Source organism: Oncorhynchus masou, chromosome 5 (genome assembly GCF_036934945.1).
Source record: "Oncorhynchus masou masou isolate Uvic2021 chromosome 5, UVic_Omas_1.1, whole genome shotgun sequence".
Classification (NCBI taxonomy): Eukaryota; Metazoa; Chordata; class Actinopteri; order Salmoniformes; family Salmonidae; genus Oncorhynchus; species Oncorhynchus masou.
In genome coordinates this window covers 15,475,337-15,487,462 of record NC_088216.1, presented here as the reverse complement: position 1 = coordinate 15,487,462, position 12,126 = coordinate 15,475,337, and the positions used below count along the sequence as shown (strand labels likewise).

The 12,126-nt window shown below is 43.3% G+C and overlaps 1 protein-coding gene across 1 annotated transcript in view; it reads left to right on the top strand.

Annotated features, from left to right (window-relative positions):
• Positions 1-4,109: 4,109 nt before the first annotated feature.
• The window catches only part of LOC135534181 (uncharacterized), a 39,164-nt gene continuing 31,147 nt past the window's right edge, over positions 4,110-12,126 (top strand). The window contains exon 1 of the mRNA XM_064961290.1: positions 4,110-4,405. Coding sequence (XP_064817362.1) covers positions 4,348-4,405 — 58 coding nt within the window. The 5' untranslated portion in view covers positions 4,110-4,347. The remainder of the gene's footprint in view (positions 4,406-12,126) is intronic.

The following is a 12,126-nucleotide window of genomic DNA, read 5'->3' as shown; positions in this document are numbered from 1 at the left end:
ACATTTCCTTTTCAGACAAAGGGCATAGTGTTACATCACCTCCTGTTGAAACCGAGCCAGACTCCCTCTCTCTTCTCTCTCTCTCTCTCTCTCTCTCTCTCTCTCTCTGTATCTATCTACAGTGGGGCAAAAAAGTATTTAGTCAGCCACAAATTGTGCAAGTTCTCCCACTTAAAAAAGATGAGAGAGGCCTGTAATTTCCATCATAGGTACACTTCAACTATGACAGACAAAATGAGGGAAAAAAGTCCAGAAAATCACATTGTAGGATTTTTAATGAATTTATTTGCAAACTATGGTGGAAAATAAGTATTTGGTCACCTACAAACAAGCAAGATTTCTGGCTCTCACAGACCTGTAACTTCTTCTTTAAGAGGCTCCTCTGTCCTCCACTCGTTACCTGTATTAATGGCACCTGTATGAACTTGTTATCAGTATAAAAGACACCTATCCACAACCTCAAACAGTCACACTCCAAACTCCACTATGGCCAAGACCAAAGAGCTGTCAAAGGACACCAGAAACAAAATTGTAGAGGCTGGGAAGACTGAATCTGCAATAGGTAAGGAGCTTGGTTTGAAGAAATCAACGGTGGGAGCAATTTTTAGGAAATGGAAGACATACAAGACCACTGATAATCTCCCTCGATCTGGGGCTCCACGAAGATCTCACCCCGTGGGGTCAAAATGATCACAAGAACAGTGAGCAAAAATCCCAGAACCACACGGGGGGACCTAGTGAATGACCTGCAGAGAGCTGGGACCAAAGTAACAAAGCCTACCATCAGTAACACACTACGCCGCCAGGGACTCAAATCCTGCAGTGCCAGACGTGTCCAGACGTGTCCCCCTGCTTAAGCCAGTACATGTCCAGGCCCGTCTGAAGTTTGCTAGAGAGCATTTGGATGATCCAGAAGAAGACTGGGAGAATGTCATATGGTCAGATGAAACCAAAAATATAACTTTTTGGTAAAAACTCAACTCGTCGTGTTTGGAGGACAAAGAATGCTGAGTTGCATCCAAAGAACACCATACCTACTGTGAAGCATGGGGGTAGAAACATCATGTTTTGGGGCTGTTTTTCTGCAAAGGGACCAGGACAACTGATCTGTGTAAAGGAAAGAATGAATGGGGCCATGTATCGTGAGATTTTGAGTGAAAACCTCCTTCCATCAGCAAGGGCATTGAAGATGAAACATGGCTGGGTCTTTCAGCATGACAATGATCCCAAACACACCGCCCGGGCAACGAAGGAGTAGCTTCGTAAGAAGCATTTCAAGGTCCTGGAGTGGCCTAGCCAGTCTCCCCCTCAACCCCATAGAAAATCTTTGGAGGGAGTTGAAAGTCCGTGTTGCCCAGCAACAGCCCCAAAACATCACTGCTCCAGAGGAGATCTGCATGGAGGAATGGGCCAAAATACCAGCAACAGTGTGTGAAAACCTTGTGAAGACTTACAGAAAAGGTTTGACCTCTGTCATTGCCAACAAAGGGTATATAACAAAGTATTGAGAAACTTTTGTTCTGGACCAAATACCCACCATAATTTGCATATAAATTCATAAAAAATCACTACAATGTGATTTTCTGGATTTTTTTCTTCTAATTTTGTCTGTCATAGTTGAAGTATAACTATGATGGAAATTACAGGCCTCTCTCATCTTTTTAAGTGGGGGAACTTGCACAATTGGTGGCTGATTAAATACTTTTTTGCCCCACTGTATGTATGTATGTATGTCTGTCTGTCTGTCTGTCTGTCTGTCTGTCTGTCTGTCTGTCTGTCTGTCTGTCTGTCTGTCTGTCTGTCTGTCTGTCTGTCTGTCTGTCTGTCTGTCTGTCTGTCTGTCTGTCTGTCTGTCTGTCTCTCTTATATATATATATATATATATATATATATATATATATACAGTACCAGTCAAAGGTTTGGACACACCTACTCATTCCTGAGTTTGATTTATTTTTACTATTTTCTACATTCTGTACATTTCCTTTTCTGACAAAGGGCATAGTGTTACATCACCTCCCGTTGAAACCGAGCCAGACTCTCTCTATCTCATCATCTGTCTGGTATGACGCCATGTCAACATGACATCTCCTATGCTTTAACAGACATGCTACAATGTCATAAGAATGTCACAAAAAACCTGTAGGCAACAAACAGAGATTTTATTTTCATTTTATGGCATAAATCATCCCCATACATTTCCAGAAATGCTATTGACAGCTAGAGGAAACCTAATAGATCAACATTGAAGATGTGGATTAAGCCTAGTCCAGGACTAAAAAGCATTCTCATTACAGATTTGAAATTGAAATAACTTTTTAGTCCTAGACTTGGTGTCTGGGAAACAGGGCCTAATATTTAAGTAAATAAATGGTTGAATGAACTCTGACCTACAAAGCAAACCAATCAATGTTTAGATCAGGTGTAGGCAACGAGATTCAGAGGCGGGACGATTTTTGTCGGAGCAGATGGTTGGGGGTCCGGTACATAATAATCATTTGGATGTCTGCTTTCCCCCTGCTGCAAGGTACTACCAAGGACACCTTGACTTGTGTGGACACTGTGACATTCAACACTGTGTGCTTGTTAAGTGTATTGTCCTTTAAACGGCGCAGTGTTCTGTTACCTTGTGACGTGTGGCACCGCCCACCACTGGGGAAGACATCACACACGCTGCACACACACACACACACACACACACACACACACACACACACACACACACACACACACACACACACACACACACACACACACACACACACACACACACACACACACACACGCAGCACACACACAATTTTAAATATTCAGTCACTGCATCCTTCCAAGTTCTTTGTGTCATCTCTAGCTGTGTAAACACATTATCACCAGTAAAACACCAGGGTCTCTAGCCCCATAGAAAAGCCTCTCCACACCAGGGTCTCTAGCCCCATAGAAAAGCCTCTCCAGACCAGGGTCTCTAGACCCATAGAAAAGCCTCTCCAGACCAGGGTCTCTAGCCCCATAGAAAAGCCTCTCCACACCAGGGTCTCTAGCCCCATAGAAAAGCCTCTCCACACCAGGGTCTCTAGCCCCATAGAAAAGCCTCTCCACACCAGGGTCTCTAGCCCCATAGAAAAGCCTGTCCACACCAGGGTCTCTAGCCCCATAGAAAAGCCTCTCCACACCAGGGTCTCTAGCCCCATAGAAAAGCCTCTACACACCAGGGTCTCTAGCCCCATAGAAAAGCCTCTCCACACCAGGGTCTCTAGCCCCATAGAAAAGCCTCTCCACACCAGGGTCTCTAACCCCATAGAAAAGCCTCTCCACACCAGGGTCTCTAGCCCCATAGAAAAGCCTGTCCACACCAGGGCTGCAATAGGAAAATGACAGTAGAGGGTTTAGTCATATTAAAGCTCTATAGCAGCCCATGATTATCATGTCACTGCAAGAATGGTGATGGACATTCCTTCATTCTAGAATCAACTCTTTTTTTCTATGGGTTTTACATTCATCATCTCTCTGTGTTGCTCTCTCTCTCTCGCTGTCTCTCTCCCACTCCCTCTGTCTACCTACTTCTTCCCTCGCTCGTTCTTTCTCTATGACAGCGAACTATCGCCACCTAGTGGTTTAAGGGATACTTTACTGGTCTGACTATGGACTTCAGGCTGTAACTTTACCCGGGTTGTTTACTGGACACAGATCATGTCAATGTACTAGAATAAATTCGTATAACACTACAGTATATTGTAGCGTTCTGTTTTTTTCACCAAATGTCCTCCAGGTAAGTAGGAACTGAAGTTTCAATATCCCGAAACAAGCATATCAAAACATGTTTCATTTCAAAGCTCCCCTGATCGTTTTAATGAAATTCACATCACGGCCCGCGGTTAATTTTAAGTTTCAGGTTTCATTTATTCATCTTCTGATGATATCTGAGTTTCATTATTGCTTTGCCAAGAGAGTGGTCGTGGCAGGCAGACACATGCCCACATGCAGGAAACGTTGCGGTCAAGCTCGTCTCGTGTAGCCCTACCTAACTATACAAGCTATGCATGCGCAACCACACTTAGGAACACGGTATCAGGTGGAACTCGTATTTGGACGAGAGAGCGCCCGTAAAGCTTAGTGTAGTGGCGCATTGATTCTGTCTGTCGGATATCTTGATCATTTACGAGAGTCAGATGTAGCTCGTCCGCATTCAGGAAACGGCGCAGATAAAGGCAGTTGAACGAACAACGAAGATCGATTCACCCGGCGGTTAAACTGTGGGGTAACCGCGGTCAATACTGGCCCTTTTATCTCGTTTTAAAGTGATATACTTTCAGTGTTTTGTATATTTTGTATTCGAGTTGATAATGCTGGATGGTCGAACTGATGAAGTTCACAAGAGACATTTGCCGACTGCTGGGTATTGGAGGCGGTAAGTAAAAGTAACTGCGAGGCCACTGTAAAGTTATTGAACTCATAAATGTCTATGTATTTTACATGTGTAGTGTTTATCGATTATCGATTTTTCGCTGGCAAGTCTACTCGACTGAAGACAAGTTACACAAGTTAACATGCTCCTATGCTGTGTGATAGCCTATTGTGTTCACAAATAGGAATGATATTATTTTGTTTATGTTAGTCATGTATGTTCCTATAAAAGGTTGCCTTGTATTTAAAGCGGCAGTCCGCAGTTGAAACCATAACAAGTCTGAGGGAGGAAGTTGGAAAAATTACGGATGTAAGGACGGATCAGCCGTGATATCAAAATTATAGTTGTATTTATTTTTTGAGCCTGTATAGTGTTTGTTTACATATACTTTGTTTACAAACATTGGAGTAAAACAAGCTTATATTTTGGGTTCTGATGGGGTGCAACAGTTGAACTAAGCTCATGAGGATCAATGGATATATATATATATATATATATATATATATATATATATAAAATTAATTAAAGTCCAAAAGTGTATGTAGGAACTGCAGATTGGTCCATTTTTAAATAAAGTATATTTGCTTTTTGGTTCCCGAGTGGCACAGCGGTCTAAGGCACTGCATCTCAGTGCTAGAGTTGTCACTACAGACCCTGGTTTGATTCCAGGCTGTATCACAACTTGGCCGTGATTGGATGATCCATAGGGCGGTGCACAATTGACCCAGCGTCGTCCTGGTTAGGGTTTGGCCGCTGTAGGCCGTCATTGTAAATAAGAATTTGTTCTTAATGGACTTGCCTTGTTAAATAAGGTTAAATAAATAAAAATAAAACATTAATTTTACTCTCACTCACATAATCAGTATGTTTCTTCTTCAGTCCTTTGTGTGGCCTTTTCTGTCTCTCTGCTCTATCTGCATGTGCCGACACGCCACATCGGAATCTGAGACTTTGTTTCCATTATGCTTACAAGACACGGTGCAGTGCACATAGCTCAGGAGACACAGTCCTCTTGGCTCGAGGGTTGTGTGTCTTTGTGGAACAGATCTGGTCCTGTGTAGCTCAGATGGTAGACCATGGGACCTGTAAGTCCAGGGTAGTGGGTTCAATTGCCGGGACCACCCATATGTAAATTGTATGCACGCATGACTGAAAGTGGCTTTGGATAAAAGAGTGTGCTAAATGGCATGTGTTATTACATTAACTCTGGATGAAACTCTACCCTAAATGTAAGAGAACACATTGATGACTAATTCCAATAGAACGCAGTCACCAGTAATTCCCAGACTCTTGTTTAAATCTAAAGGCCTTCTATTCCCTAGTTCCTGGTTTAGTCTTTTGTCTCAAATGGGTGTTGTGGTGGTGAATTCAGGACGCTTCTTCTATAAGCCAAGGCCACAGAGGACTGCAGTGTGTATAAGCCAAGGCCACAGAGGACTGTAGTGTGTATAAGCCAAGGCCACAGAGGACTGCAGTGTGTATAAGCCAAGGCCACAGAGGACTGTAGTGTGTATAAGCCAAGGCCACAGAGGACTGTAGTGTGTATAAGCCAAGGCCACAGAGGACTGTAGTGTGTATAAGCCAAGGCCACAGAGGACTGTAGTGTGTATAAGCCAAGGCCACAGAGGACTGTAGTGTGTATAAGCCAAGGCCACAGAGGACTGTAGTGTGTGTGTATAGGCCAAGGCCACAGAGGACTGTAGTGTGTATAAGCCAAGGCCACAGAGGACTGTAGTGTGTATAAGCCACAGAGGACTGTAGTGTGTATAAGCCAAGGCAGAGGACTGTAGTGTGTATAAGCCAAGGCCACAGAGGACTGCTGTGTGTATAAGCCAAGGCCACAGAGGACTGTAGTGTGTATAAGCCAAGGCCACAGAGGACTGTAGTGTGTATAAGCCAAGGCCACAGAGGACTGTAGTGTGTATAAGCCAAGGCCACAGAGGACTGTAGTGTGTATAAGCCAAGGCCACAGAGGACTGTAGTGTGTGTATAAGCCAAGGCCACAGAGGACTGTAGTGTGTGTGTAGTGTGTGTGTATAAGCCAAGGCCACAGAGGACTGTAGTGTGTATAAGCCAAGGCCACAGAGGACTGTAGTGTGTATAAGCCAAGGCCACAGAGGACTGTAGTGTGTATAAGCCAAGGCCACAGAGGACTGTAGTGTGTATAAGCCAAGGCCACAGAGGACTGTAGTGTGTATAAGCCAAGGCCACAGAGGACTGTAGTGTGTATAAGCCAAGGCCACAGAGGACTGTAGTGTGTATAAGCCAAGGCCACAGAGGACTGTAGTGTGTATAAGCCAAGGCCACAGAGGACTGTAGTGTGTATAAGCCAAGGCCACAGAGGACTGCAGTGTGTATAAGCCAAGGCCACAGAGGACTGCAGTGTGTATAAGCCAAGGCCACAGAGGACTGCAGTGTGTATAAGCCAAGGCCACAGAGGACTGTAGTGTGTAGCTAGGCCTGGGCTATTGCACTCACTAACTGACATTGCTCAAAATACTCTACATGACCAAGATGCACTCTACATGACCAAGATGCACTCTACATGACCAAGATGCACTCTGCTAGACCAAGATGCACTGCAATTGACCAAGATGCACTCTACTAGACCAAGATATAGGAATCAAACCTGCAATAATTGGGCCATGCTTTTAACAAAATGTCAATACACACTTCTGTGAAACACATAATGAACCGTTGTATGTAGATACCTGTAATGTTCCACACTTCCACAGTAGGCTAACAACATGTATTTAAACAGTAATAATCCACACTCTAATTGTTACCCCCGATCAACACGTTGCTAGAGAGAGAGCCGGCTGGGATATACATAACATTCCTCTCTTCCACAGTAAACCTAAACTAGTTAAACGTCATTCCCAGGCTATTTTCAGCACCTCTGATTCCGTCAGATGAAGGTGTTGCAACAGCATCCGAGCAGAGAGTCAGCAGAAAGTCTGGACGTGTCATCAGTGTACCAGGTCATCGTTGTTGTTGTTGTGGTATTCAAATGAGAGGCACCTGATCGCTGTCATCACACTGAAGAGGCCGTGTAGGTTTGACGATAACATCTGGGGCTGGCCGCGTTCCAAATGGTGTTCCATCCTGGAGGAAACATTTTGCTTTCAGTTTGATTGTCCTCTGACTTTTAGCTGCCTGAGAAAGCCTCTTCTGTGATGACTCACACACACACTACAGTCCTCTGTGGCCTTGTTTGGTCAAACCAGAAGGGTGTCTTTGAAGTGTCATAAGAGAATAGAGGGAATGGATTAGAGCTGAACTGATCCATTATACGACAGGGGAAACATGGATTTTTTTGCTGACACAGACAGAACCCAACCCACCCGTCTGTTTCATTGGGCCGATGGTGGTGATGAGGGTGATGAGGGTGGTATGGAGATGGGTTGTGTGTATTCTTTGTGGTTGACTGGGTGGTGGCTAACTACTAACAAAGTGTTCCGCTTTGATTTGACTCCCTTCTGTCTTCTTCTCTGGTCTGTCAGCCTAAGGCATTATGGGTGATGGGGGGAGGGGTACTTTGTCTCTGAGTGGCAGGAAACCACAGGCATGCAGAGAGAGAGAGAGAGAGAGAGAGATATAAATACCACCAATATTTATCTGTTTATCGTCCCCCGCTATTCGAACTACAACTATTTACACATTGTTAAAACAGCTGATAATAACACTTGAAATGTCTATTTTTTTCAACCTTTTTAAGTGCAATGTTTACTGTTAATTTCAAATAGTTTTTTGTTTGATGTTGTTCAATTAGTTTCTTCTCACTTGTTTATTTCACTTGCTTTGGCAATGTAAACATACAGTATGTTTCCATGCCAATAAAACCCTTTGAATTAAATTGAGAGGGGCAGAGAGAGAGGGGCAGCGAGAGAGGGGCAGAGCGAGAGAGGGGCAGAGCGAGAGAGAGAGAGAGAGGCAGAGAGAGAGAGAGAGGCAGAGAGAGGCGAAGAGAGAGGGTGGCAGAAGAGGGAGAATGAGAGATGTTCAGAGAGAGAAGGAGTGGCAGAGGGAGTGAGGCTGAGAGCATGGCAGAGAGAGAAGAGAGAGAGGGGGAGGTAAAGTCGTTTCCCATCATTTTTCTGTTCCCTATCAAAGTAGTGTAACACAAACAGTTTCTCTGCTGGCCTTGGGAACCAGATACACAACATGGTTTTCATATCGCACAAGAAAGAAGGGTGGTTTTTCTGACAATGCTGCTGCTTGTTTCTTAGCAGTGTAAGTTGTGTTTCAGTCATTGTTTATTTCTAACTTAGGCTCAGTAAGAATTTATGGAAACAAAGACACAACTAACTAATAAACTAATGAGATGTTTAGACGAGGGTCGTTAAGTAGGACACTGAAAGGTTTTGAAACGGAAATGAGTTTCTTATTTGAAGAGATCAGGAAGTACCTTCCAGTTTCTAAAAGGTTCCCCAGTTTTGTGACTCCTGAACATGACCCAGGGAGGAGCCGTTGTGTGTTTAAGGGGAGTGAGCCGTTGTTGACCGAGGTAATCCAACATTCCAGAATGTTCCGATAGAAATGCATTGTGTAGATATGATTGTCTATCTGTCATGTCGAATAGGGCATGCTCTGTATTATTCATTGCATTTCTATCTGCAATGTTCTGAACGTTTCACCTTACGGAACAAGAGCCCAGATGTCAGCCAGCCAGCCAGTCAGATGTGCTGACAACGGCATGCAGGCTTAGCTCTCTGTCCTTGTGAGAAGCAAACATACTGGTTGGATTAGGCCCTTTTCCTGTGCTAACTTTGTAACTTGATTATTCCATTATGAAGATGGAGAATATTTCATTCCACACATGGTTTAACACTTGCGTCAAGATGAGGTTGTTTGAGGCTGTTTTGAGTATATTTGTCATGGTTGGAGTTGAGTTGGTCTGCATCTCAAATGGCTCCCTGTTCCCTTTATAGTGCACTACTTTTGCCCAGGGCCGATAGGGCTTCGGCATGCTTTGGTTCAGCTGGCGCCTAGCCCAACTCTGCCAGGTGAACCGAACGAGTGTGCTCGCGTACTCCCTTAAAAGACCTTTGCTTAAAAGAAACAGAAAACGGTAATAGTATGTTTTGTTCATCTTGAGTCACCGCAGCCAGTATACACTTCCTCAAAATAGTTAGAATTCATCGAACTGAAATCTGTCATTCATTTGGACTTTTTTTTTGCTAAGGAGATCTTAGTCACAACAATTGTACATTTAACTAAGATGTTTGGTGCAGTATTTTTCAAGGGGAAGGGAAAGGGGGATACCTAGTCAGTTGTACATCTGAATGCATTTAACCAAAATGTGTCTTCCACATTTAACCCAACCCCTCTGAATCAGAGAGGTGCAGGGGGCTGCCTTGTTGTTGGCTAACTGCCTTGCTCAAGGGCAGAACGGCAGATTTTTCTACCTTAGGGATTCGAACCAGTGACCCTTCGGTTACTGGCTCAATGCCCTTAACCGCTAGGAAATGAGTGCTCTATAAATGAAGTGTTCTAACAGACACTTCCTTGAAGAATCCCTACTGTTGACCAATAACCCATGAAGGGGTGTCGACTTCGGCTTGCCTTGCGAAATGTTGTGCGCCCGTACAGCCACAAAAACACCTGCCGAAGACCAAAACAAACAAAAACATCACAGAAATACATGCACAAACTGTTTCTGCTGGGAAGAACGCAGAGGCCTTTACATAATGTAAAATAACATCCTATTACTTATAGGCCTGTTGGGTCCCAGAGGTCACGCGCACGGACGCATACACACACACACACACGCACACACGTTCCTCCTCTCTCCCGCTGCTCCTCTCTGGGTGTGTTTGAGTCTGGCTGCTAATGCCAAACAGATTGAGTTTCTCTTCCTTCCTCAGGCCCAGGCGACAGGCCTGCTGCTGGTTGGTCGGTGGTGGTTCTATTTCTGGACTTACAGGGATCCTTCTTTGAGGCTGTGTCCCAAATGGCAATATTTCCCTATTTAGGGCACTTCCTTTGACCAGGGGCCATAGGGGAGTGGTCGAGGATAGGGTTTCATTTGGGACGCACCCCAGTTCTTCCGTCTCTGAACATCTGTTCTGGCTGCCGTCGCCTCACAGGCTGACCGAGGTGCATGGAATCACAAGGCCAACATATTCCTTTAGCCCTCTGTTTTGTTTCATGTCGTCTGGCATTCTCTTTTATTGACATTGTTTTGTTGAGAGAGACAGAGGATTTGAAAACAAATTAAACAAATCCAGCATTGATAACACCCACATCTTCTAGGTGAAATACCAGTGTGTAATCACAGCAGCGAGATGTGTGGCCTGTTGCCATGAGAAAAGGGTAGCCAGTGGAGCACAAACAGCATTTATCAAACAGCATTTATCTGTTTATCGTCCCCATATCGTCCCCATACTACAACTATTTGTACATTGCTAAAACATAGCTGATAATAACACTTGCATTGTCTATATTTTTGCAACCTTTTTGAGTGCGACGTTCACTTGTAATTTCTAATCGTTTTTTTGTTGAAGTTGTTCAATTAGTTTCTTCTCACTTTTGTTTGTTTATTTCACTTGCTTTGGCAATGTAAACATATAGTATGTTCCCCATGCCAATAAAACCCAATGTAAACATATAGTATGTCCCCATGCCAATAAAACCCAATGTAAACATATAGTATGTCCCCATGCCAATAAAACCCAATGTAAACATACAGTATGTTCCCCATGCCAATAAAACCCAATGTAAACATACCGTATGTTTCCCATGCCAATAAAACCCAATGTAAACATACAGTATGTTTCCCATGCCAATAAAACCCAATGTAAACATACAGTATGTTTCCCATGCCAATAAAACCCAATGTAAACATACAGTAATAAAAAACCCAATGTAAACATACAGTATGTTTCCCATGCCAATAAAACCCAATGTAAACATATAATAAAACCCAATGTAAACATACAGTATGTTCCCAAATAAAACCCAATGTAAACATACAGTATGTTTCCCATGCCAATAAAACCCAATGTAAACATACAGTATGTTCCCCCTGCCAATAAAACCCAATGTAAACATACAGTTGTTCCCCTGCCAATAAAACCCAATGTAAACATATATGTTCCCCCTGCCAATAAAACCCAATGTAAACATATAGTATGTCCCCATGCCAATAAAACCCAATGTAAACATACAGTATGTTCCCCATGCCAATAAAACCCAATGTAAACATACAGTATGTTCCCCATGCCAATAAAACCCAATGTAAACATATAGTATGTTTCCCATGCCAATAAAACCCAATGTAAACATACAGTATGTTCCCCATGCCAATAAAACCCAATGTAAACATACAGTATGTCCCCATGCCAATAAAACCCAATGTAAACATACAGTATGTTCCCCATGCCAATAAAACCCAATGTAAACATACAGTATGTTCCCCTGCCAATAAAACCCAATGTAAACATACAGTATGTTTCCCCTGCCAATAAAACCCAATGTAAACATACAGTATGTTCCCCATGCCAATAAAACCCAATGTAAACATACAGTATGTTCCCCTGCCAATAAAACCCAATGTAAACATACAGTATGTTTCCCATGCCAATAAAACCCAATGTAAACATACAGTATGTTCCCCATGCCAATAAAACCCAATGTAAACATATAGTATGTTTCCCATGCCAATAAAACCCAATGTAAACATACAGTATGTCCCCATGCCAATAAAACCCAATGTAAACATA